The sequence below is a fragment of the Maylandia zebra genome, linkage group LG12 (genome assembly GCF_041146795.1).
Source record: "Maylandia zebra isolate NMK-2024a linkage group LG12, Mzebra_GT3a, whole genome shotgun sequence".
NCBI classification, from domain to species: domain Eukaryota; kingdom Metazoa; phylum Chordata; class Actinopteri; order Cichliformes; family Cichlidae; genus Maylandia; species Maylandia zebra.
Window position 1 is genome coordinate 37,241,531 of NC_135178.1, and position 27,743 is coordinate 37,269,273.

The 27,743-nt window shown below is 40.9% G+C and overlaps 1 protein-coding gene across 8 annotated transcripts in view; it reads left to right on the top strand.

The window, feature by feature from the left end:
• The window catches only part of slc4a4a (solute carrier family 4 member 4a), a 64,798-nt gene extending 37,594 nt beyond the window's left edge, over positions 1–27,204 (top strand). For 5 of the 8 annotated variants that reach the window (XM_012920356.5, XM_076891206.1, XM_012920354.4 and 2 more), the window contains 18 exons: positions 2,456–2,613; positions 3,554–3,641; positions 4,722–4,876; positions 5,550–5,657; positions 5,865–6,039; positions 6,129–6,262; positions 6,816–7,090; positions 8,277–8,347; positions 8,673–8,858; positions 8,980–9,093; positions 9,466–9,627; positions 11,178–11,356; positions 12,980–13,052; positions 14,834–14,902; positions 15,626–15,799; positions 16,984–17,145; positions 18,996–19,075; positions 24,314–27,204. In XM_012920356.5, coding sequence (XP_012775810.1) covers positions 2,456–2,613; positions 3,554–3,641; positions 4,722–4,876; positions 5,550–5,657; positions 5,865–6,039; positions 6,129–6,262; positions 6,816–7,090; positions 8,277–8,347; positions 8,673–8,858; positions 8,980–9,093; positions 9,466–9,627; positions 11,178–11,356; positions 12,980–13,052; positions 14,834–14,902; positions 15,626–15,799; positions 16,984–17,145; positions 18,996–19,075; positions 24,314–24,422 — 2,472 coding nt within the window. In that variant the 3' untranslated portion in view covers positions 24,423–27,204. Of the gene's footprint in view, positions 1–2,455; positions 2,614–3,553; positions 3,642–4,721; positions 4,877–5,549; positions 5,658–5,864; positions 6,040–6,128; positions 6,263–6,815; positions 7,091–8,276; positions 8,348–8,672; positions 8,859–8,979; positions 9,094–9,465; positions 9,628–11,177; positions 11,357–12,979; positions 13,053–14,833; positions 14,903–15,625; positions 15,800–16,983; positions 17,146–18,032; positions 18,127–18,995; positions 19,076–24,313 lie in introns of all 8 variants that reach the window. The other 3 variants (XM_004555639.6, XM_012920355.5, XM_004555636.5) reach the window with 1 other exon arrangement.
• The last annotated feature ends 539 nt before the right edge of the window (positions 27,205–27,743 follow it).

The window sequence follows — 27,743 nt, forward strand, 5'->3', positions numbered from 1 at the left end:
ATTACCAAAGTGTAGCTCCTGGAATATTTCTCATGTAGTCTACCTGTGTGAGTCAGAAATGTGACATGTAAACTCTTCTGACTGGATAAATGCAAAAACATTGTAGCTGTGCTGATTACTAAAACGAACAAATTATTTTATTTTCCAGACTGAGTAGATTTAACAAAGTCAGATTAATCTAAACTAATTAGTGAGTTACTTTCTCATGAAAATATCCAACCCAGTATCACGGCAAGATGGAGAATAGACACACCAGTCGACCATGTCATAGCATGCAGAAATTGCATTACCACCAGGGGGCGCTAATACATTTAAAGCCGTGAGGTGAAGATCTACAGAAGCTCAAAAAAAGTACATTCCAAAGGCCTTAAGCAGTTAATGTGTACATACACATATAAATGTGATAATAATGTCTGTTAAACACTCAAATAAAATCTCCCCCTGCTGTTACTGCAGAGTACTGCAACTTACTGCAAATTCTGCATGCGTGTCATACGATTCATAGAAGCAAAGTGCCAAATGGACACAGTGGACCGGCGTTTCTATTACACGTTTTGTTGTGATGTTGGGTTGAAATGGCAGCTCTTCTCTGGACTGTACTCTATGCATTCTCATTGTATGTATTGTCATATTCCATGTGTCATGTTACCCCAGTTCACAGCAGACAATGTTTTATATGCCCTCATCCCAGACGAGGCCTGTGGGAGAGAGGAATTAGGTCAGAGCGACCCAGTCAGAGGGACCCAGTGAGTCTCCTGTGGGACAGATTAGAGACTCCCAGGCAGGAAACGAATCTCCTAAACCGAAGCTCCTCCACACCCACTCAGCCCATAAATACCATAATGACGTTTCCACATGGAGCGATCGTGACTGATAACTTGTTGCTAATGTAGAGATAAGATAAAGACGGGAGCTGTTCAGATTAACATACAGAGACTGCAGCCACTCGAGGTGCACAGATGAATTACAAACGTATATAATTAATTTTCTCTTCACAGTGTATTACTTTTGCAAGGACTTACAAGTATTAGTTTAAATTTGAACCTGAGTAACAACATCTAAATATTATATTGTATCATATTCAACAAACGCAGTTCTGAAAATGTTGGGATGCTTTTAGTGGGTTTTTGGTGCCTCTAATTTCTTAACACGTCACATCTCAGATCTCACTTTGATCTTTGCACTGGCTCATTTTAAACGTGCTAATAAACATTTCAGGTCCATGCATATTGCGTTTGTGTCTTAGGGCAGTAAACAACAGATTCAGGTGTACGTGGTTTACGAGCACGGTGTGGATTAGCTGGGATTGGACACAGGCCGTGGTGTGCAGTTACACAGGTTTAACCTCTTGACTTGAATCATTTACAGACAAACTCTTTGCCAAGATGGCCCAACAGCCTGTGATTGGATCTGTTTGGCTGTTAACAGTGGAAGGTCACAAGTTTATGGGATTTCAGTCCTTAGACGCTGAGAAAGCCCAGTATGTCATCTGCATTTGCTTGTCATTTGAATATGTATGTTAGTCTGTGTGTACAGCAGGCTATCTAACGTCTTTTAGCAGCATCAGTCTGACCGCACCAAGCTGGCAGAGCTGCTTTTCAAGTCACTTTTAATAGTATTTGTTACTCAGTTTGGTGCCTCAAAACTTGTCTGGACCGATAATTGTTGGTTGCCAACAAGAACTCTAGTGCAGCGGTCTCCAACCCTTTTTGCGCCACGGACTGGTTTATGCCCGACAATATTTTCACGGACCGGCCTTTAAGGTGTCGCGGATAAATACAACAAAATAAAACTAGTACCGGTACCGAAAAAAAGAAGATTTATTCATAACATACGTGAAAAGACCCAGGAAAACCGAGTTAACGATAAAAACGATAACAAAATAACGCTGGAAACCGATAAAAACCCTGAAAACTATACATTTCACACCTGAGCCTCTACTCTCGCGGCCCGGTACCAAACGACTCACGGACCGGTACCGGTCCGAGGCCCGGGGGTTGGGGACCGCTGCTCTAGTGCACTAAAAAGGATAAAAAAGAAAACATTAAATCCACGACTGCAACAAAAGCATGAAAAAAACAAACCTCTGAAAAATGACCGAATCCAAACTGAAGCCGTCTTTAACACCTCACTGGTTTACTGCCGCCCCTCTCTGTCTATGCAAACACATTAATGACATAAGGATGAGCCGTCGTACAGATAAAAGTCCCATGAAAGACACACATGTAGCTGACCTCCTGGCATGTCTGTGTCATTACGTCGAGAAGAAATGCTCATTTTACTGCTTGCTTCTTATTTAGGCACCATGGGGGACGCCTGGTTTGGTATTTAACCTGAATGGGATTGCCTCGTTTGATATAGGTTTTTTAATTTCGAGTGCGTGCTTCTAGACGGCTTGCTGGTGTGAACGGAGCACCTCTCAACTCCTGTTGCTTTTCTCTTTTGTGCTTTTCAGCTGAAGAACAAATTCATGAAGAAGTTGCCAAGAGACGCAGAAGCCTCCAACGTGCTGGTGGGGGAGGTGGACTTCCTGGACGCGCCCTTTGTGGCGTTTGTTCGTCTGCAGCAGGCCGTGATGCTGGGAGCCCTGACGGAGGTTCCTGTTCCCACAAGGTGCCTGAAATTTTGTCCAATCCAGACTCCTGGTTGTCCGTTTGCAACCTGGATGTGTTGTTTATACATTTTGACAGGAACCTAATACGTTTTCCTTATTTTCTGTCACATCTTCTGAATGTGAATGAATCAGAGTGGATATCTCAGGCACACAGCTCTGACAATGAGCACAGGAGGCCGATGTTCAAATCTTTCTTTTGAGAGCGGCAGCCAATCAGAATAAACCTAGCTTAAAGGGAAATGATGATAATGTTGAACTGTGAATCATGCAAAGCTGCTGTAGCATCACAGTCCACCAGTAACATAGTAACTGTGGAGCTTGAAATAAGCTCCACTGCAAAATCCAATAAAAAGTGGATTATATGATAATTCCGGATATTTTATTATGATCAACAAACAGTAAAATATGAAAGAGTATTGCATCACAGCTGTAAAACACAGATGTATGACGGTGTTTCACCTGATGTTTGTTCACTGAAACAAGCATCATAAAGTTTGATCACTGACACCTGATGTCTGTTCTCATATTTAAGCAAAGGAGCCATAAAACAATTTAACTTTCAGTACTTTTCAGTGAAAGTATTTAAAGCTAGTTCATGGTATTTATACGACAAGGCCTCAGTTATGGTGTCATATCCATTATATCATCATTTGTTTATTCTTATAGTGAGCAACATCCTTTACTGCTCGTATCTGTATTGGAGAGTAGCTGAATAGATGATTGTCATACAAAGCAGCATCTTTGCAGCCAGAACAAAACAAAAATGTCTCTGAGCTTCGAGTTATGTTTTATAAACTGCACAGGGACCCCAAGTGTGCGCATGGCATCTGAATAAATGCAAACTGCCCCAAAAAGGCTCTAATTAAAATAAGAAAATATATTTTTAACCTGTAATCTTTTTGTTAAATTTGAACTCTGTTTTTTTTAATGTGGCTTCAGATTTTTATTCATCTTGCTTGGACCCAAAGGCAAAGCCAAGTCGTACCACGAGATCGGCAGAGCGATCGCTACACTGATGTCGGATGAGGTAAGATCTTAGATATTAGACATTAAAATGTGATCCTCACGTAAACCTGTTTAGGATAAAGTGCTGGTGCCAAGTGAACTCTTGGACATCGTGTCTGGGGAACGAGCTGAATCAGTAATCTTTGCAGTCGTGCAGCGACATGTCCTAGCTGCAGTAGCAGTTAGCATTATTTTAAGCTCTCCAATGAGGAAAATCGACCTCTTTAACATTTGTATTTGCCAGTATTGAGATAGATATAATCAATAGATACTTTATTGTCCCCACTGATAAACATGGTACACAACCCCAGCTGAAACAAAACAACAGGCATCACACAGAAGTGACCCTGCAGTGTAACCTATGTAGGGTTCATTTATTTCACACTGCTCTGTAAAGTCCTCAGCAGGCTCTTAAACCTACCCGATAGTAGCAGCTCATGCTGAGAACATATATTGTGCTGGATGAATCATAAAGTTTTATTACAAAATGTTTAAAAACCAGTTTATAATAAAACCTGAAACCAGTTTGGAGGCTATAGCGGTCTTTTTAACAATCGCTGCAGTCTGAACTAAGCAAGCTAACTTTGATTTCAGTGACACAGGAGGGTTCCCGTCCCATGCAGTTATCCCACACCTGATTACACTCAATAAAACAAGCCTGATTAAACATGCTCCCCTCCAAACACATGCCAGTGTCTGGAGGAGAACTTAACCAGTGAACCACATTATCCTCCCATGAATATGAAAGGTTAATGTACTGTATCACTGTGGACACTGAGATATTTACAGCACTGTATAATTGAGTGGTTATGAATAACACCTATCGCTTTGTGGGACCAGGTCTTAAATGCAAACTAAATAAAACTAGATGGGACAGGCACCTCTTTAATGTTATATTCATGCTGGGGTACATTATGAGAGTTATTGTTTTGATGAAAACAAACTGCATCTCTGTCCCCCTCCAGAGTTTTGGGATTTACCAGATGGGATTAGTTCACAATCCTTAGATCTGATATTGCAGTTTGCTGCCCCGTGACCCTGGATTCTTTGACAGGTGTCTTTTACACTTGAATGCCCCATCTCTCCCCCTCTGTGTGTTCAGGTCTTTCATGACATTGCATATAAGGCCAAGGACAGACAAGATTTGCTGGCCGGTATTGACGAGTTTCTGGATGAGGTGATTGTGCTTCCTCCTGGAGAATGGGACCCAGCCATCAGGATAGAGCCTCCAAAATCCCTCCCCTCCTCTGACAAAAGGTCAGTGAGCTCAAACTTGTCTGTTTTACATGATTCAGATTTGATGATTGAAGAAAAAGCTGCCTGTCACTAAAGAAGATACGCAGAATGGGTCATATCAGAGTTTGTGGGAAAAAAATATGTTAAAAAATAAGCGTTAGTGGTTCAGAGGGAAGTTGTCACTGTGATCTTATCTGAAACCAAAAGAGTTGATTGATTTAAACACCTGGGGCTGTATATTAGTGTGCTGGTCATTCATTAAACCTGTGTCAGCACAAACACTTCATCTAACTTCATGTGACCCAAAGTCTGCTCTAACTCTGGCAGCTTGTGTCTAAAAGAGCCATTTAATAACCAGCAGCATGAAAATATGTCTGCCTAGATGTTAACACAAATCCACAGAGGACCAGTGCGAGATTAGAAGACGTTTGTAGATAAAAGACGGAAAAATGAGGAAAAATGAGATGTTCCAGGAGAGTAAAATCACTGAGGTGCATCCAGGTGGACAACAGTGTTCAATTATGAAAGAGCTGGTTACATAAAGCTGGCATGTAGTAACTCTAGAATAACTTGACCTTCTATGATTCTTCTATGATCGATCGATCTCCCAGCACATACCAGTATCTGTAGGACCTGGATCAGGTACTCTGACTTCCTGCTGCTGAACAAATCTGTGCCTTCATGTGTATTTCAGGAAAAACATGTATGCAGGAGGCGACTCTCAGATGAACGGAGACATGCCTCACGATGGAGGTCATGGAGGAGGACATGCTGTGGGTGAAGAGCTCAGGAAGACGGGAAAGTATGACACTTTGAACAAAGCGATGTCATCTGCATGCAATAGTTGGGAGCACTGTACTGTTTTTACCTAACATATTGAATATTGAGTGAAACGACACTGTCCAGTGTCGCGTGTGTGAATGTCATGTTCGGTGCATCAAAACGAGTTGCTGGCGTTAGTAGTCCATACCACGGACAGCGACTCACCTTTTGCTTTGTCCTGTTTCAGGTTTTGTGGGGGTCTCAAACTTGACATCAAGAGAAAAGCGCCTTTCTTTGTCAGTGACTTCACCGACGCGTTTCACATTCAGGCCCTGTCGGCTATTATGTTTATTTACCTGGGAACTGTAACGAACGCCATCACCTTTGGTGGTCTGCTGGGAGATGCTACGGAGAACATGCAGGTCAGGCTTTTGCACCATGTGACGGTTTGAAGAGCGTTCACCGTTTACACTGTGAGCGTTTCCCTGACTGCTTTCCAACATGTGTGCAGGGTGTGCTGGAGAGTTTTCTGGGCACAGCCATTGCTGGTGGCGTTTTCTGTCTGCTGGGTGGTCAGCCTCTCATCATCCTCAGCAGCACTGGCCCCGTTTTGGTGTTTGAACGGCTGCTTTTCAACTTCAGCAGGTAGGTCTCCATTCTCTCTGTTTTTTAGATGCCTGGTTACTGCCCTGTGTTTTAGAAAATCTCAGCTGTCACTGTGTCTTTTTGATTCTGTTAAAGGCGATGCGTTTTATTCTTGGACTATGAATGAGTCACAGTTTAAAATGATCCTTATTTATACTTATCACCGTGCTTCAGTGCAATTCTTAGCTGATTCAGAAATAAGGCTTTTAGCTCTGTTTAATCCAGCTCGATTCTCATTTGCTGTCTCTTGAAACGGTTTGAGTAGAGGGCAGGTGGTGCAGAGCTTTCTGCACAGCCACATTAGGTACATCTGCTCTGACCTCATGACAACAGCACTCAACAGAAAATAAGGAAAAGCACAATAAGTTGTGCTTATGTTGTACTGAGCAATAACTTTTTAAGAAACAATATTCACAGTTCTTTGTGCTGTTTTTGTGCAAATTGTGTTCAGTGTCTATAATTCCAATAATACTATTGTTGTTTTACTCTGAAAGTCACATCCCTGTCCCATCATATGACTCATTGCCCCCCCCCCCCCCCCTTTTTTTTTTAGAGATAATGAGTTTGACTACTTGGAGTTCCGCCTGTGGATCGGCCTGTGGTCGGCTTTCTTCTGCCTGCTGCTCGTGGCGACTGATGCCAGCTACTTGGTCCAGTACTTCACCCGCTTCACTGAGGAGGGCTTCTCCTGTCTCATCAGCTTCATCTTTATCTATGATGCCTTCAAGAAGATGATCAAATTAGCTCATCATTATCCAATCAACCCTGACTTCAGAATGGATTATGTCACGCAGTACGACTGCCTCTGCATGGCTCCTACTGTCTTGGGTGAGTAGTTACTAAATTAAAGGCATATCTACACACTGTACAGCCTGTTTTGTCCACGCATGCCAATGAGCCGGTCTGCTATTCAATGTTACAGGTTTTGCCAGAATCTTTAAGAACAATGCATGAAATTTATCTTCTTGTGAGAATAAGAACAGAGATCTTTTTTTAAACCAATATGATGCGTTTAATGTCTAATTATCAGTTAGAACAGAGGTTTAATTTAACACAGCTGGTGCTGTTCAGCTCTGTGTTCAGCTTACAGTAATGCTGCTGCATTGTGTAATATAGAAAAGAGGAAATGACAGTTGTGTGGATCGTCCAGTCCACTGGCATAAAGTTAAACCAGCAGTGCATTCATAGCTAAAGGTCTATGGTGCAAAGGCAGCAGTACACATGTGCATTTTCTTTAATCAGATTTGCTACAGCTGTACTTTTTATTTGTGTAACACTTTAAAAAACACAGATTAATAAAGTGTTTCAGTTTGAATATTACATTAAAGCTAAATGCACATGTTCACACAGACATCAACCAAATTATGGCCCAAAACAAAGGTAAAGATTAGGGAAAAGCTAACCTATAAAAACGAGTTTCTCCTGCACCTAATCATAGCTGTCAGGTTGTATTGATGCTTTTCCCTCTTATTGTAGCTGCTTCTTCTGTGGCTTGGTCTAGAGTTTCCTAGCAGACATAAATGCATAAAACGTTTGTATCCTTTGTGTCAGATTACAAGAAGTTACAAGCATTGATGTCTCAATGTCAGATTGTCTGAACACTTATTATGTCTGCTTCAAGCTGTTCTGTGTAGATGGGACATTATTGAAATGAAGTAGCTGTTGAGTTCATTGTTAGCAGATTGCTGCTGATTTTCTTTGACATTCGGATGCACTCAGGTAACAAAGGCTGTTCCCAAGGGCACTTTAACATGATAGCTAATACTTATATTGAGATAGTATCACAATGAATGCAAAATAATCACTGTAACAAGTTAAGTCATAGCTGAGCTTTGTACTGTACTGCAAGTATCTTAACCTTGACCAGAGTTTACCAGGCTGATTGTCAGATGTCATAAATGGCCTCTGTAAAATTAATTTTCCATATAAGATTTCAGTCGTGTCACTTTGGAAACCTTTAAACGTATTAAAGCTCTCATGCTGAGAGGAAACATGTTTTGTTGTTTCCTTGCAGAAAACAGCACAGACATCATTGGCGATCCTTTAGAAGGCACTTCAGACTGGTTCTGGAACAACACAGATCTGGTGCGTCTCTCTCCTTTTATTTGATGCTCTTTAAGAAACAAACTAAAATGTATCATTTTCAGGTTAATAGTTTCTTTTGATGAGTCACCTGAGCAACCAAACCTTCTCGACTAAACCCCTCGCTGTGCTTTGCTGTATTAACCTCTGCAGGAGAGTCACCACATTAACACTGATGCTCTCGGTTTTCTCTCCTGTGTTTCTGGGCACTGTTTTATGAATCTCTTACACTGTAAAAGATGGAAATTCTCAAGCAGCTATTTTGGTTTAATTTAATCTGGAAGTTTGATCTCAAACTTTATTTAACCTGTTTGTTTCTCTCACGCAGCCACCGAATGCCACGTGGTCGTCCCTCTCCAGGACCGAGTGTTTGAAGTATAATGGAGAGCTGGTGGGCAAAGCCTGCGACTTTGTCCCAGACATCACCCTCATGTCCTTCATATTGTTCTTTGGCACTTACACCTGCTCCATGTGTCTAAAAAAGTTCAAGACAAGCCCCTTTTTCCCCACCACTGTGAGTCAGTGTGCCGAGCTAATTTAACTGAACAAGCCATGTGTGAAGGAACTAAATGAAATTTCCACCTGTTTGTGGATCAGCAGGTTCCAGAGTCTCTTTGTGTTTTCTTTTCATTCAGGTGCGAAAACTCATCAGTGACTTTGCCATCATCTTGGCCATTCTTATCTTCTGTGGAGTTGATATGCTCGTAGGAGTTGATACGCCTAAACTTCTTGTGCCAAGTGAATTCAAAGTGAGTGCCCTCCTCCACCCAGAGAAATTAAAGTCCATATTAGTTATGCATGGCTTTATGAAACCTGAGGCAACAATAAACTCTTGTTAAATTGTCCTGCAAGTCATCATCATAGACTGTATGTAAAAGATGGCCAGTCGGCATAAGCGGCTACAGACAGTGGTGTAGCACTTTGTACCAGGTTCATCTTTCACTAAAAGCAGCCACTCTAATTGTGCACATAATGAACCTTAACACAGTTTCAGAGACAGGTTAACAAAAAAAAGGTTTTCTGGAGTTTAAATGAACATGTTTGATGGACAGGAAGCCTTTGCAAGGATATGTACAATTTAAATCTCATGGACTGACTCTGTGTGTCTTCTCTCCTTATAGCCAACAAGTCCAAACCGAGGCTGGTTTGTGGCCCCATTTGGAGGAAACCCCTGGTGGGTTTATCTGGCGTCTGCTCTTCCTGCCCTTCTGGTCACCATCCTGCTCTTTATGGACCAACAGATTACTGCTGTGATTGTCAACAGGAAGGAGCACAAGCTAAAGGTAAGTCAGAAATCCTTCTGACAGAATGAGCTTTGTGAAGCGTCTTTACAAAGCTGAACGTTGTTGCTGCGTAAATACTGATAAATCCAACAAAAACAGCTTTTCATAAGGTGCAAACATAAGAGGTTTTTTTCATTTGGTTTCTCTTTTATGATGTATGGAACTTTTAGTGTGTTTCACATAACAAACTACAGTCCCTCTATTATAACAGGGGTGTCAAACATAAGGCTTGGGGGCCAGAATCGGCCTGCCAAAAATTCCAATCTGGTGCACCGGACGGCTTTGGAAAATGTGAAGAAGGGCACAAATTTTCACATTTTCTCTGTATTTTCAAAGGTTTTACAGCTTTTCCTACTGATAAAGACCTCCCCCATGGCCCTTCATACTAGAGATGGCACGATACCACTTTTTTATGTCTGATACCGATATCATAAATTTGGATAGTTTTAATCAATAAAAGTGTTTTTTTAGTATGTTGCTGCATTTTGTATAAGTTCATACTCAAATTAAAAAAGTCGCGACAGCTGATCATTGATCAGTTTCATGATTGAAGTAGCAGCAGGAGAGGGAGGGAGAGAGGCAGTCGCTCCATATATCTGTTGTTAAGCTTAACGCTGGAATGCTTTACAAACATTCAGAGATGAACTTACACACTTGCTTTACTTCTGTCTGGGATCACTTTCTCGGAGATGAAATACCAGTTTGGTAACGAGGCTCCAAATGCTCAACCAGACCACCGACAGGTCTCGCACGCCACAGCCGCTCTATCAGGTGACGCACACTGCTCCGACGTGCTACGGTTATGAGCTGAGTTACGCCATGTTGCAAGTTTTTTGAGGTGCTTTCATGATATTTAATGGATCGGATTACATTTTTTATTTCTCTCCGATATCCGATCCAGTAATTTAGGTCAGTATTGGACCGATACCGATACGTAATATCGGATCGGTCCATCCCTACTTCATATAAGAACAAAGTAAAAAAGCATTAGACAAACAGTCAAGAAAGTTCCTGTGTTTTCACTATCTGCTATAGAAATGATGATTTTTACAGTGTTAAAAAAAATGAAAAAATTAACAACACTGTTTTATAATTACAGGATGTATTTAATTACATTTTTTATATTAAATATATCTAAACATCTTCATGTTGACATGAAGACGAGTTTCACTGGTCTGGCCCACCTGAGATCAAAGTGGGCCACGATGTAAAATGAGTTTGGCCTCCCTGCTCTAGAACACTGGATCCTTTCACACTGGAGCTAAACATCATTCTTCTCATAGGGGTGAGAGAGATGTCACGACAGTACTACCTGTTATTTTTAGGCAGTAACTGCTGAAGTAGACCAATAGGATTCTTTCAGCGGGGTAATTTGCCCCTTTAAACAATAAATGATGGAGCATCGCGTTGGTTCTTCTGTCTTATTCTGCAAACAAACCATAAATGAGCAGTTTGCAGGGTTTTAGGTCTGCCTGTATCTGCAGCTGTGCTCTGCTTACTGCCTGAACATACACACACGTTACCTCTGACCTTGTTTTTGTCTGTACCAGAAAGGGGCAGGTTACCATCTGGATCTGTTTTGGGTGGCTGTTCTGCTAGCAATTTGCTCCTTCATGGGTCTGCCGTGGTACGTGGCCGCCACCGTCATCTCCATCGCTCACATCGACAGTTTGAAGATGGAGACTGAAACATCGGCTCCCGGAGAGCAGCCAAAGTTCCTGGGTGTGAGGTAAGAGCAATGCTTGTTAGGAAGACGCCCCCTTTCTGGACTGTGGTCACATACAGCCCGATGACAGTTTTAGTTTGACTGTGAGAAATGAATGGCTTTTACATCTGATCTGCAGGTGAGATTCCAGGAAGAAGAAGGCAGAATCACTTGGTTAGATTTGGTCAACATGCATCAAAGAGCAGTAAATGGATAATCTTTCAGATATTTCATGCACTAAATTGAAAATGGAATTAAGTGCTTTCAGATGAAGGGCTGTGGTTAAAACTGGAAGGTCCATGAAGAAGGACTCGTGCTGTGATCTGCTCAAACACCAAGTGCTCTGCAAATGGCCCGAGTGTTGCAGCAGCAATGAGTCATTTTGAGATGTGATGAACACAGAAGCAAAAACCTTCCTCAAAAATAGTTACGCTAAGATGTTGAATTGGCTCATGAGTTAAACTTTTTCTTTTATTTTCTTAGCACATATGTCATGTGCACTGGAAAGAAGGCTGTTCATCCCAGAAATGCTCAAATTAGCCACACTTGTTTCGATTTCTGACTGTTAGATTAGCTGATTAGTCTTAGTTTAAAATTTATTAACTGATTAGCAAATAAGCAGCTAAAGACACCCCTGCCTACTTCTAGTAGATTCATGTTGAAGGACTCGATGACAGATGTTGCAGCTGTGGCCGCTGATCAGGGAGGCAGTTTGAAGCCTCAGATTTCTTTAGCCGATCACTCTGAATATGAAACCATATACTCATTGTTAATGACCTTTAACTGACAAGTATTGCTCCATTGTGAAACATGTTATTACCACGATTTATGAAGCAGACTCTGATTTGTTATTCAGTATGACCCCAAACGTGTGACTGAGCCCATAAACTCGTCACAACATGTTCACAGAGGTCATGGCAGAGAGGTGTTTTTCCATAGACTGCTATAGGACCAAAGTCTTTTTTTGCAACCGCATCTATCGCCATCTGGTGGCCTTCAGATAGAACGCAGGCTTAAGGCACGTCAACGCTGGCTTCGTTTTTCTGACCTGGAAGTTACGTCTGTGCTTTTTAACGTGCACACGATCTCTGAACAAAGTGTCTCGATCACTCATATCATTCAAATCATAATCAATAAACACTTATTGCTGTTGGCTTGTTGATCCTAGCTGGTCAATATTGTTCATTCAGTGTTTGGTCTCAATAAATATTTCAGAAAAAGGCAGCGTGAGACAACTTTAACAAATGTTTTTTTTCTCATCATCTCAGGTTTTTAATGATTATCTGTATTTAAATTAAGCTGTGTTATTGGCAGTATTAACATATTTTATTTTCAGCATCTTGCCTGGTTCTTCCTTTGTGTTCATTTTAGTTTTACGGGGCTTTTGATTGTTTTCATGTCTGACGTCCTCCCCGGCCTCCTGATGTGTCAGCTGTAAGCTGAGCTAACAAACCGTAACACCAGAACATCCACACTAACTCTGAACCCTCTGCAAACACTGGTGCTGTTTTCTTTTTCTTGGCTAAACTAATTTATGAATTGGTAACTGACTGCCAGGCTGCTTCAGATCATGACTTTATAGCAAGCAGACAGCTCAGACGCTGCAGTTTTGTTCTTGTGTAAAATGTATTTTTCTGTCCTTTGCAGAGAGCAGAGGGTCACGGGTGTGTGCGTGTTCATCCTCACAGGGCTGTCTGTGTTTATGGCTCCAGTTTTAAAGGTAATCAATCAGATATTGATTTTATTTCTTGTCTTGTGATTGATTTGTTAACTTGACATGCCAGTTAAACGGTTTATGAGTTTAATCAATGTCCTTCTAGAAGCAGGTCTTACCACGTAGCAACCATGTTGGTAACAGCTCTGGGGAGGAGTTTGAATTTATTTTCAAGCCTCTGACTAGAAATCAACAAACAACAATACATTTTTAATAGATCTAGAGACATACAATGCAAGTACTGCTTAAATGTGATTTACAAAAATGCTAAAAAGCTCTCTTTAGTTATACTGCACAAAGTTAAACAATATAAAGGCAGTGTAACTTGGCTTCATCGCCATCTCTGAGCAAAAGTCATGCTGCTTCACACTATGCTCCTGCAAAAAATGCAAAAACAAAACACAGCTAATGTCTAAGGAGCTTGGAAAGAAAAGCATCTGGACGTCTTTAGGTTTCTTAAAGATGTTTCATCCGAGAAGCTTCTTCAGTTCTAAGAGCAACTGGTGGAGAGCCCCAGATTTTAAGCCCTATGGGAGTGTCCCCAACAGGGTGATGGACCCCTTATTGATCCTCTACCTAATCACATGAGCCAAGGTGTCATCTGGGACCCTCTTTCCAACCTCCTTAGGCTACGATGACCTGGATCACTGAGAGCCCTCACAGACAGGATTAGCTAATATGTCCCATTTCAGTTTAATGTGTTTGAATTCCAGTTGCTCTTACGTGACTTTTCAAATCTGCATCAAAATGCAACGACACAATAAAGTGGTAATAGTCTGTCTAATATGGCCGGTGGGTCATATTATTATGAAGAGGATCTGTAGTATTTAACCTGTTCTTCAGTTACCAGGACATATATGAAATCGGACTTCTCTGCTTTTTAACATAGTTTTCATTGGTCAAATTAAATTTAAAAGAATAAAAGGATTTCTTTATCAGGCTGCCCATAAACCTGCATAATAAATACACTCACTGATTACTGATAAGCTGCTATCTTATCAGAATCAGAATCTTTATCGTCCCTGCAGCAACGAGGCGCTGAAAAATGACATTGAGGTCCAGTTATCTCAGTGCAAAAGAAGATCGCTCAATACAATAAAAATTAAGTTAACACACACACACAATAAATACTTATGTGGATGAAGTCAAAGATCAGTGGAATTTTTTTTAAGTCCTTCTAGACGTCAGTTGTCTCTCAGTGAGTTTTACAGCAGCGCCATTAACTTTGATCTTCGGCCACCGAGAGGCCAGACTCTCTCACAAACTTTCATAAATGTTCACAAACTTTATAACTCAAAGACTTTTGCATGCCGAACACGTGCCAAGTTCCTTGAGAGAGTTTTATATGCAGCTTTCCCTCGATTTATACAAATCAGCCAATCTATCATTAGATTACAAAGATTAGATATACTTATTCTCACCTCATATTTTAAATTCAACCTCTGAAAGCTGGGTTCAAAAAGCTGTCATTGGTTCCCTTTGCAGCACAGTAAGTAATTTCAGACTTTTAAATGATATTCAGCTGCTCTTCTTTCCTGCGACTGTCGACAGCTGTGGAGTAATACGACTTCTCTTTTTGGAGCTGTGATGCACAACAGTCCACACGCTGTTGTGGGAATCTTTGAGAGCACTACACAACTCATAGGCGACTCCTCGAATTCAGAACAAATCAGACAAGTTTCAGTGGTTTCATTTTGCTCACTAACCTTTACATATTCTGTGTTTCCTAACAAACCAGGATCTAAGTATCATCTGTGATGTGCATTCTTCTTTTCCCCTTTACCTAGTTCATCCCCATGCCTGTGCTGTATGGAGTCTTCTTGTACATGGGGGTCGCTTCTCTCAATGGAGTGCAGGTATCATTTTAATTTTTAAAAAAAACAAGCCACAGAAAAAATTTGACTAAAGAGAAACTGATCTGAAAAAACAAAACAGCAGCAACAAAAAAACAACTACAATTACCATATTTCCACAAATTAGACTAGTCGGGGGGGGGGGATATAACCCAGCTGTTTAACCATCATTTCCTTTTAAGAAATGGACGGTTAAATGGTAAAAACAGACACAGGAAGCGCTGAGTTGGCAAGGGGAGCGTGGAGGATGGTCCAGCTTTGAAGTAGCACATGTAATGTTATGCTTGTTGCGTCAGAGCTGCTGCATGTTTGTTCTGGTTTCCTTCATGTTAGAGAAGCAAGCCTGTGACACCATAGGTGCAGAGGCTCTTTGGATAGAAGACCATCTGTGCATCAGCACAGACAGATGTGCTCAGAGTCAGAGAAACTCAAGCTGCCTTGCTGCTTTCTCCCCCCTTTGAGGTAGTCACTCAGCACTTGTGTAGGATAAACTGCATTATGCTGTAAATTTAAGGATACCAGCTGGAAATGATTGGCTGAATCTTCACGCTTAAACATAAAAAATCCAAACATGCTGCAGATGATGCCTGGGTACCTTCGGCAGCCGATATCAGTAAAAGTCTCAGAATAAGGACTTGCATAGTTTCCTTTACTTTAGTTGCAGTGAAAAGCAGTGATGGTTACTGAAGCTCTGTCATATTAATTGGTACCACGGTCTCTCTGTAGTTCATGGATCGTCTTAAGCTGCTTCTAATGCCGGCGAAGCACCAGCCGGACCTGGTTTACCTGCGACACGTTCCTCTCCGGAAGGTCCACCTCTTCACTTTTATGCAAATCCTTTGCTTGGCTCTGCTCTGGATCCTCAAGTCCACCGTGGCTGCCATCGTCTTCCCTGTCATGGTGAGACATCTTTTTATTGAGATGCTGCTAATTAAGTTTGCAGCATCCTAGAATGTATAGTTTTAATTAATATTAGTGAGTAATGTCTTGACGCACGCTCAATCACCCAGGTAAGTGGATCCCAAAAGGTTGATTCTGTTCATCTGGACGTTTTCAGTGTGAGAAACATTTTGTCACAGAAGAGCCACCTCGTCAGGCCAGGACTCTGCAGTCTGTTTACGCCTACAGGCCAGTGGACACTCTTTCAATGATGAGGATGTAACATCCTGGACAGGGAGGAACGCTGGTTTGAGGGCGGAGTCAAGGAGGCCATTTACGTGAAAAGGGAAAGACCATCTCTGAATGGAGGAGGGGGCCTAAGGGTCCATCTGTCACCATCTTACAATGCTGTGATTGCAGTCATTCCCCGATTCTTTGATCAATGCTCCGTGGGCTTTGATCAGTGGTCATGACAGTTAACATATTAACGATCAAAGAACTGACCTCACAGAACTTTGTTCATTCAGTGGTGCTGGTTTCAGTCATTGTGCAAATGTGCTGTTTATGAGAAACGTTTCTCCCATTGAAAACGTCCAGATGAACAGAATCAACCTTGTGGGATTAGTGAGTAATACTAACACCTTTTAGTATTATTGTAAGAGTCATATCACAGGCATCAGCAGCAGAAGGACTCTGATCTAGGTACATAGGTATTGGGCAGATTCATAATGGCGTGACGAAAGTTTCATATCAGGACACATTTTTACAGCTTAAATGGAAAGTTCATTAACAGAGAGTTTGTGCTGTTTTAAAGCTAAGCAGGCACTATGTTCAGCATTACACTCACCAAAGCAGAATTAAAGAGGCTGTGACCAGAAATGCATTTTCAGTTCAAGTTCAAACCGTTTCTCGAAAGTTTGTTTTGTGTACGTAGACTTGAGTTTATCTGGGTGATAAATCAGCAGAGATCATCCCAGTACTTCATGTAACAGTTATATTGCAGGATGTTGTTATAAACTTCATTGAACGATAAAGTTTGTTGTACTTTTCAGAATCAAAGTGAAATAATCAGGTTTGACGTGTTAATGTGGGTTAATGTATTATTTTATTTTACAAATTACGTCGATTTCAGCTCATGTTTAAAAAAGAAATATCGATAGAATTAACGCTGACGTCTTTCTGTCAACGAATGATCTCAAAATCAGATCCTCGCTCTGGTCGCTGTCAGAAAGGGGATGGATTACCTGTTCTCTCAGCATGACCTCAGTTTCCTGGATGATGTCATCCCAGAGAAGGACAAGAAGAAGAAAGAGGATGATAAGAAGAAAAAGAAGAAACGTGGCAGCATAGACAGCGACGCTGACGACGTAAGTTTGGGATATGTTCATCTCTTACATTTCTAACTCACTCTTAGGTTTATTTGAGACTCTTCATTCTTAACTCTTTTTGTTTGTTTTCTGTTACAGCAGCTCATCCTAACTCGGAGTTTATGCACATTTCTTTCATTTTTAGGTTGTAGTTCTTCCAGTTAATGAACATGAGAATGTTTAAGAGGCGACATATGCTGAAATCATACCTTCACCGTGTAGACCGGAGAACGCCGTGGGTTTTATTCAAGCACTTTGCATTTTTAGATATTTGCAGCACAGAGAGAGATCTTATTGCAAGAGTTTTGACTAAAGGCTAAACAGTGCACCTCAGCACAGTTATCGTTAACTAACAGTTAACGAGTCTCCTGCAGCCCAGTCTGTATGATTGCATAGTAAATGAGGTGAAAAACAGCCACACCCCTTTCTTTTGAATACATTTAATGAACTATCGCTTTAAAAACAGATGAGTCTGTGACGCATCCGTGTTTTTCCACCCTCAGTGAGTTTGCTGGACATTTACATTATGATTTACAATCACAGTGGGCATTAAAAAGTACAAAACTTCATATACATTGGTTTTAAAAACTAGACAATATTATTTTATGTCTACATGAGTTTAAAAACAAGTTAAAATTTCCACATATTTTTACTCCTGTGTGTTAACGCCATCGTCGTGCTGCATTCAAAATATAATGAATGACTTTGCTCCAATTTCTACACTTTGCAGAGATGTGCAGTGGGCCCAGTTGGACCCTCTGGCAGGCTGCTCTGAATTATTCACTCATGACTGATTTTCTTGTAGCTCTGAACTGGATATGGCTGGAAACAAGCCGGTGAAGAGAAAAAAGAAAGTTTCCAATGATGATGTTTCCTCTCTCCAACAGTCTGACTTTCCTTACAATGAGAATATTCCCAGCATTAAAATCCCCATGGACATGATGGAACAGGAGCCCTTCTTAAGTGATAAGGCTTCTGACAGTGAGTAACTACCTGCAGCACCGGAGAAAACTACTTCTTGCGCCTGCCTAACTTGCTGTACTTAGTGAAGATGTGGTGCCTTTTTGTCTGTAACTGCATGATATTTAAATTTGCTTCACTTCTTTGCCGTTCTTTGTGCTTACTTCCTTTCAAACATGCATGAAAGCTGCTCGCTTTCTACCTCGTCCTGCTCAATTAACTTCTTTCCCCCCATCAGTTTCCATTTTCAGTTACGTGCTGTTAAGTCTGACTTTGTGGATCCTGCCTGTTTAAACATATTTAACAGTAACTTTAGTTTTATGTACAAAAGTCTTCTTGAATTCTAACTTTTGCCGTAATATATAACTAATGTGTGTTTGCTGAAGGACTAGTGTGTAGACTTAATTACATTTATTGGAGGTTGGAACTAACTGATTGGCCCTGCTTTTCAGAGGGTGTTGATTATTATATGTTTTAGGATCACTTCACCTAATAAAATCAAATAGAATACAACACAGCAGACCCTCTCCTGAGCTTTGTCTAGGCTGGTGTAGAAATATACTAGAACAACCTTTAAAGACTCTGTTGAAGCAGATAAAAGTATGATACACGCTGGATGGGGAAAAATAAATGACCCCAGTATCACACACTGGTCCTTTAATACTAGAACAAATGCCTGTTTACAACATTAAATGAACTGACTGGTTTCTATATGTATTCATTACAGTATCTTTGATCCACACTGTGTTCCTGGTTTTACCCGCTGCTTTGCTCTTACAGATGCTATGACACACACAGGATGTCAAACATTAAAGTGTGTCAGAGGCTATCTAACAAGTTACATGGATATCTGTGAGCTAATGGCTGTTTTCTTTGGGGTTTTTTCGTAGGAGACAAGTCCTCATCATTCCTTGAACGACACACATCGTGCTGAGCAGCTTCGCTTCTACCAGGCCAACTACTTGTCCAGGTGAGATGTGTGTGTGTGGATATCAGAGTGTGTACAGACGGGAAGCTGAGAGCCACAGACTGTCACAGTGCAGCTCACCTGCCAGACTAAACAAAATGGCAACGAAACAAAACAACCTCCACCAATTTCCTTTTGCATTTAATAAAGACAGTGGCATCAGAGATGGCAAAAGGTCAGAAGGCACGCTAACTATCCCCACGCGTAATGCTAGCCTGAACTTTAAAGGTCAGTTAGGCTAATTAGCTTACCTATGGCTAAACTGTATTTTCCTCAAGGGGAAGCAAAGCGCTGGGCGCCATATGCCAGCTCGTCTGTCTGCCCCGTCATGCTGTTTGCATGCTGTATGCTAAAAAGTGAAAGGCTTCTGAATACTAGTTTTTTGCTGTGCTTTTTTTCTGCTATGTTCACAAAAGAGTTTTTACTCTATTTTATTTCCTTCAGTAAAACAAAGGAGCTGCTTCAGTGAGACTTTTTCTTTTTTAGTGAGCTAATATTTTATTTTGTTTTTGGTTTACTTTTCCACAGCTTTAGAGATAAATAAAGTTTGTCCTAAACACATTTTGTGACTTAGTCTGTGTTTTACTCAAATTAACTGACATCTGTAGATGCTGGCTAACCTAAGCTGCCACGTAACTGTTAAGCCTTTTGAAAGACAGCAAACTGAAATCTTCCATGCTCGGCTGCAACTTGCACCCAAAGTGCTTTCTAATGGCCAATGATGCCTCCAGAATCTGCATTATCACAGATAATACTTTATTATTTTCAGCAAATATGCATAGGATTAAAGCTACATAATAATTATGGCCCCAGACTATAGCATTCAGACCCGACGGGTGTACTTGGAAGCAAAATTAGCCCATATTTTCAGTCTCATGGAGACTCATCTGTTTGTATGAGTTTTAGTTAAAGTCATATGTAAGTTTTCCACACTTTCCCGTTTGTGTGATTTAGTTTCTGTGCCGTAGCAATGCAAAAAGTATATAAAACAACAAAGTGTGTTTCACTAATTTTCCCATCTTTATGGGAAAGCGTCAGACATCAAATTTCAAATTTTTTCAAATTCAAATTTTATTTGTCACGTACACAGTCATACACAGTACGATATGTAGTGAAATGCTTGGACAACTGCTCGTGACCTAAAGAAAACAAAAAAAGGAAAAGGCTATGAATAAGATAGGAAATAAATATGAAAAATTAAAAAGGGTAAATTTAACTAGGAAGGAATAAAATATAAATTAAGGTTAAAAATGAAATAACTGTACAACACAAATTAGAATGAAGGGTAAATTTAACTGGGAAGAATAAGATAAAATATATAAATTAAAGTTGAAAATAAAATAACTGTACAACAAAATACACAATATAGAACTATATAAGAATGTATGAAGAAATCTAAATATAAATAAATATATACACAATGACAGTAGCTGTACAAGTATTAACCGGAAATGAAGAATATAGTGACCAGTGTTGTGCAAAACCAAAGTCCAGAATGTCCAGTGTGTGTGTAAGAACTGTATGTGTGGGTCAGTACTGTGTGGTGGTGTGATTGAGAGACCGTATCGCCTGCGGGAAGAAGCTCCTCCTCAGTCTCTCTGTGTTGGTCTTCAGGGAGCGGAATCGCTTTCCTGACCTCAGCAGAGAGAACAGTCTGTTGTTGGGATGGCTGAGGTCCTTCACCATCTTCCTGGCCTTGGTCCAGCACCGCCTGCTGTAGATTGAGTGCAGGTCAGGGAGCTCGGAGCGGATGGTGCGCTCAGCTGACCGCACAACCCTCTGTAGAGCTCGTCTGTCCTGCATGGTGCTGTTTCCGAACCAGGTTAAGATGTTTCCCGCCAGGATGCTCTCTATGGTGCAGGAGTAAAAGTTCCTGAGCACCTTGGAGGGCAGTTGGAAGTCTCTCAAGCGTCTGAGGTGGTAGAGACGCTGTCGGGCCTTTTTCACCACGGTGTTGATGTGACAGGACCATGACAGGTCCTGCGTGATGTGAACTCCGAGGTATTTGAAGCTGTCCACTCTCTCCACTGGGCACTCGTTGATGACGGGGGTCTGGTAGTTCCTCTCCTGCTTAGTGCTGAAGTCCACTATCAGCTCCTTTGTCTTACTGACGTTTAGAAGGAGGTTGTTCCTCTGGCACCAGTTCTCCAGATTCCTAATCTCCTTCAGGTAGGCCGTCTCGTTGTTATCAGAGATCAGGCCACCACGACGGTGTCGTCAGCAAACTTGATGATGGTGGTGGAGCTGGTAGTGGCCACACAGTCATATGTGTACAAAGATGTACAGCAGGGGGCTCAGAACACACCCCTGGGGGGCTCCAGTGCTGAGAGTGGTGGAGGCTGAGACATGTCCGCCCATCCTTACTGCCTGTGGTCTGCCAGTTAGGAAGTTGGAGATCCACTGACACATAGATGAGCTGAGTCCCAGATGCTCCAGCTTGGTGGTGAGTGTGGAGGGAATTATGGTGTTAAATGCAGAGCTGTAGTCTATGAAGAGCATTTTAACATAATTCCCCCTTCTAGTGTCCAAGTGAGTGAGTGATGTGTGGAGGAGATGAGAGATGGCATCGTCTGTGGAACGATTTGGACGGTAAGCGAACTGTAGTGGGTCCAGTGTGTCTGGTAGTGAAGAAATGATGAAGTCTCTGACCAGGCGTTCAAAGCACTTCATCACTACTGAGGTGAGGGCTACAGGGCGATAGTCATTGAGAGAAGCAGGGTGGGGTTTCTTCGGGACAGGAACAATGATGGACTCTTTGAAGCATGTGGGGATCACCGACTGAGATAAAGAGATGTTGAATATCTCAGTGAACACAGGAGCTAGCTGGTATGCGCAGTCTCTGAGGATACGACCTGGGATGCCGTCTGGTCCTGCTGCTTTCCTGGTGTTCACTCTCTTGAAGGCTCTCCTTACTTCATGCTCGGAGATGACGAGCACGTTTCCGGTGCTGGCAGTATCTTCCTGTCTGCAGCCGTTAGCGCCGCTAACACTAGCATTGTTGGAGACCTTAGCTGCAGCCTCGAAGCGAGCATAGAAAGTGTTCAGCTCGTCTGCCAGAGTCACGGCCGCGTTCGTCACACACTGAATAACATCAAATGTTTAAACAAGTTAAAGATTGAGAGCTGTAATGTGCAGCACCACCACAACGAGTGGTAAAATATATGAGCCTGAGTTACTTTTTCACTCGTGCTTGTTACGATCAAATCGAAACATTTACAAAATGTCTGCAACGTCTGTGTCGTGGTTCTGGGTCCTTTTAACCCAGCATTTTGAGTTAGTTAATATTTTGTAGTATGGTTTATGTTCTGGTTCATTAGTAGTCCTAGTGCTGTTTTGAGTTTCCTATATTCCCTGTTTAGCTCTCTGTGTCTTTGCCCTCTGTGTCTCTGTTTATATCCGTTTGTGAGTCCTTGTGTCTTGTTTCGCTCCTTATGTTTCGTTGCATGTTCCCCTGTCTACCATGTTTATCCATGTTCCCCTCGTGTTCCCTCGTGTTCCCTCGTGTTCCCTCGCTCCCTCTCATCTGCCTTTTCTCCACTCCAGTGTCAGTCTTGCGTTCGTTTCCTGTTTTATTGTGAAAGTCTTGCGTTCCATGTTCAGTGTGTTTCGTTTTGCTTCCTCGTGTCTAATTTGTCTCCGCTGTGTTCCCCATGTGTTTCCTGTTCCCTCATCATCCTATTGTGTATTTAAGCCCCGTGTTTCCCTCTGTCCAGTGTCGCGTTCTCCCTCATGGTTGTGTGTCATTCTGTTTGCCTCCACATGTGTTTAGTTCTTATCATTTCCCACTGTTGTTTTGTATTTCCATTTACTTAATAACGCTGTGTTATATGTTATCTGCATTTGCGTCCTTTCACAGCCAGTTCACGACAGTTTCTCTCATGCAGACAAAGTTGATAACCACCTTTGTGACATCCATCATCTCTGACTGGGATTTAAGGTTTTATCGAGCCAGCTAATGCTAACAAAGTCTGACTATGTTGAACTTCATTGAACGTCTGCAGGAACATAACCTGCAGGATTATCAAAAGCAACCAGCTGAATAACAGCTAAAATGGTTCGTCTTAAATTTGCCTGTGACTTGTAAGAGATTAGTATCTAAAGCTGCATCTTAGGCCATTTTGTAGTGTTTTTGTGTATTTAGGAACACAGATCAATCTGCTGTGTGGATGTTGTAAGTCTATACTGCATGATAAATGCACACTGTGTTCCACTGATAAGAGCTTTAAGGAGACAATCGGTCTTAAAAAGGCATGACAGGAACTGCTGGTGTGCAAATATTTATAGCAAAGATTATGCTGCTTAAGAGAGATTATGTTTTTCCATCATGTCCGCAACTTCTCACAATGACCAGGATCTGCGCATTGTGAGCACATGCAGGGTCAAGCTGCCTTCCCATCACCCCATCTGCCCCACAGTCGTCCCACTAATCCTCTTCCATCAGCACTGTTACCACAATGTGTGAAAAGCAGCTGCGATTACAGGACATCTGCGATGTCAACAAACCACAACCAGTGACATAATTGGTCCGCAGCCACAGCCGCAGTGCTCTTCAGTCACATGTTGTTTTCTTTTAGGGTTAATTAGCTGGGTGCTTTTTGATGTCATTTTACTTTAAAACATTTTAGGCATTTTAATAGTTACATGCTCATTATTATCACTGGCATCGTTCCTGGGTATCTATTGTAGGAATGACGTTACGCTGACCCTGCTGTTAAAGTAATCCTGTCCCACTAAGACTGAAGGCAAATTGTTTTGAGCTCAGACGACCTCAGGAAACATCAGATCTATACTGAGGTATTAGTGAAATACCACAATAAAGTGACCTAGAGGTGAGATGTTAAGTCAGCTAAACATAAACTAGTAACCAAGATAAGCAACAATGCCAAATAATCACCGGGTACAACCTTTGAGATGTGAGCATGATTTTTTTGGTGGGCATCTATCAGATCTTTGTCATATTTACTCTGCTCCCAAAAAATTACAGGAAAACTTTGAAATCCTCCTGGATATCTACTGAATACTGATAAGGACAGGATGATGTGTTAGGAACAGAAGGATGCTGCGTTGTTTCAAAGAAAAGAAAGAGCTGAATTTAAAGACACCCTAAAAACTGAAGTGAAAAGTGATGCAGCAGGCGAGTCTGCTGAAGCTTCATCTAATCGACCCCGAACACCTAGATGATATAGTCGACGCACTACGTCTGCACACATGTACTTAAAATATTTTATTTTTGTGTTTCAGTCCTGAGATGAGTCCGCTGAAGTCTGTGCCTCAGATTAGAATAGACATGGACCCAGACGATGATAACACTTTCTACTGGAAGAGCAGAGGATCCGAAACATCTCTGTAGATCTCCACCAACCTGCAGCACAACTTTTCTTTTTACTGACCTTCGGTGATTCTTTTAACTCCGATCTCCTTCATGACTTCAAGACTTTGTTGTGAAGAGCGGCACGCTTTAGAAGAAGCATTACGCTGCACGCTATATGGTCTTTCCTCACCACGTTTCTCTCACAGCTCCACAGCTAGTCTTTGCTTACAAAGGTAACCCCTGAATATTCTTCTATACAACTCCTCCTACGCATCACCGACCGAGGCTGCAGCTCACTCTGACCACGCATGGACCTGCTCTTTTTATATAAACATATACAAATATCATCTGTCTGAGTTTTTATATAAACCGAATTATTCTAATAACATTTTCCTGTAGCAGGAAAATCATGTTTTTATAGCTCTACCTCTTGTTTTAGATTCAGTGCTTATCATGAATGATTGCAATGTGTTGACTTTTGATGGGGTTTTGATATTTTCTCTCTGTCCTCTTGTAGAAATGATTCACACAGATTCACTCTATGATCATAGCTTGTGAAGGAAATACAGTAGATATTTAAGTAAATTAATAGCAGATTAACAATGCACATTTGTATGTGCAGATGAGGAAAATATTTTTATTCTCACTTTGTGATGCAGTTTTACTTGCTTCAGTTTCTAGTTTTCTGAATCTTTTACTCTTTTGCTTTTGTTACTCGTTTAATTTAAATCATTTTCTTCTTTTGTTTTGCTTTAAAAAAAAAGATTTTATTGTGTGTGTGTTTGTAACATTTCTTATTTTTTTTCTGTTCGAGTAGAAAACAATCCAGCGACATAATCATCCGATTTTCCTCCGCCAAACTTAAACTCTAACTAGAAATGCATATCATAATAATTACTTTTGCTGCACAAAGTACTTTACCTAAGTGGCTTATAAGAGATTGATTCTTAAAGTAACAATGTGAAAAAGAGGAGACGGGAATCAAATCCATGCGAGCTCAGTTCGGTTCACGGCAGGTTTTCTTTGTTTTTCTCAGCTGTTTTTGGAATTATCTGATGATGTGAAGACGTTTTTCATAAGGATGTGTTTGGGCTGTAATACAACGGTCACATGCCATCTGTGCTTACATTCAGAGACTTATTGGTCGGTGTTATGCAATCCTATCTTCTTCAAATCCACACAAAGACCCGTGCGCACGTCAGCTGTCAAACATGTCTTTGAATCTCTGATTGCTGGTCAGTGTTTGACTCAGTTTTCTTCACTTTAACTCAAATTTCTAATTATCAGGCAAAGCATTTTAATTTTGGCCCCCATAATAAACTTGCTGAGCTTGTAGAGTGTGCACAGGGCATGTGAGTGTTATGTTTAACCCACACACATCCTTTAAACAGTTGTTAAAACATCATGTCAGTGAGGCAGAAGATGCACAAACTCCATATTTGCTCCAATGTTTTTACTTCAGACGGTTTCCCACAGAATGACCGCGTGCATCTCTCTGACTGCTCGTCTGTTTTTGGCCAGTTATAAAGGATAATTCAGGTTTATGTGAACTTATATTACATGAATGTGGCTGCTGTGTGGGTCGCGCTAACTTTGAACTCTTCCCTTCTGTTGTAGTAATCAGGCAGGAAACAGAAGTTGTATTTAGAGAAATACAAGCTCCAAAGGTTGTTTGAAAAAACAAAATTGCAGCTGACCCATTATGCATCAGCTGTAGGTTTCTTGGTATATACAAAGAAAAATGTTCTTTTCTTCAGTGCAAAAACATTTTACAATTTCCCCCAAACTGCAGTAAGTATCTCACTGAAACAACTGAAAGCAAAGTGCTCTGCTCCTGGTACAGGTAATTAAGTAAAAAGAGTTGCTGTACACCCACTTTCACCTGACATGCATTTTACTTTAGCAGCTTTGTTATATAATTTCCCATCAAAATAACTGGTGGGAATTATAATAATAACTCCATCAGATAGCAGGACATACAGGTGGATGTAGACCCTGTGCATCTTTAACATACTTATTCCTGGAGATTACAGATTACCTTTGCATGGTAAGATAAATAATCCATATTTATCTTACAGTAGTCATTACTGTTTGAAACAAGTAGTTTTAGCCTCAGTTCTCCACATCTGAAGAAAGTGACTGGATGACTCTCATAAGCAAAGAAAAACAACAACAACAGCACAAAAGAGCCGCTTTAAATGTTGAACGACACACTCTTGCAGTTTGATCTGAACAATAGACACAAAAAGCTTTTACATGCTGTTTTCTGTTTTTGTTTTGTCTCTGTGGTGAAGATGGAGCTCAAAGTTGGCATGACCCACATTGAAAGGTTAAAAATAACCCACGGTTATCTTTTAACTCCAGTACAGCGATCGACACCATCTCCCCACTGAATCTCTAATGGGTGCACTGAAGCACTTTCTCACTTTTTTCATTTTAATTTGAAACCTCCGGGCCTCTGTACGGATCGCCACAGTAGAGATTTCAAAGACGTAGATAAGAGTCACGACATACTTAATATTCCACCTCAGTATTTACAGCTGTCAGCAGCGGCGAGTGGAAACGAATGTGAGTCAGCGCCCGGGACATCTTCTGTGGGGAGTGGTTAGTTTAAAGTGTGATTCTGTGTAAGTGTGTCGGACAAAAACCTACAACACGACGTGAAAATCTTCTGTTAATCCTAGTGTTCGGAATACTGATGCAATTTTTTTTTATTATTATTAACATTTTGTGACTTTAGAATAGGTGAAATTGTTTATTTTAGAATTTATATTTTTCAAATGAAATGTATATTGGAAATAAAGAGAATTATCAAACAGCACTCGAGTGCTCGTCAGTCTGATGTTGGGGATAATTAAAGTGTTCCATATTGAAAAGCCAGCATAATTACATTTAATGTCACATTTATGAACTGAAACTATTTGAGGATTATTTATGTTAAAGTAAATTTAAGTCACTAGTTTGTGATTTAACAAACAAGTGAAACCTGAATAACTGAGTCACTGCTCTTTAAACCTTCCTTCAGAACAATCATCAGAAACCACTTTTACTCTGGATAAAAAAAGTCTGAGGTGAATGGTTGCTGAGTGATGGACAGTTAATGATTTTGCATTTTTGCCTTTTGAACATTAGTTAAAAAATCTCCTTTAATCTCTTTAAGACACATAAAAAGTTCAAGGACATTCATCAGTTAGACATGTGCTCATGGACTATATCCCCCATAATGCAATGCACCAAGAAGCTGGCAGACCTGAAGCACTCACTAGAAAACACCTTAAAATAATAGTCTGTAAAAAATATATATATATGATGGTGCTGGAAGGGTCCTCTTTGCACAGGTTTTTGATTTTACTCACCATT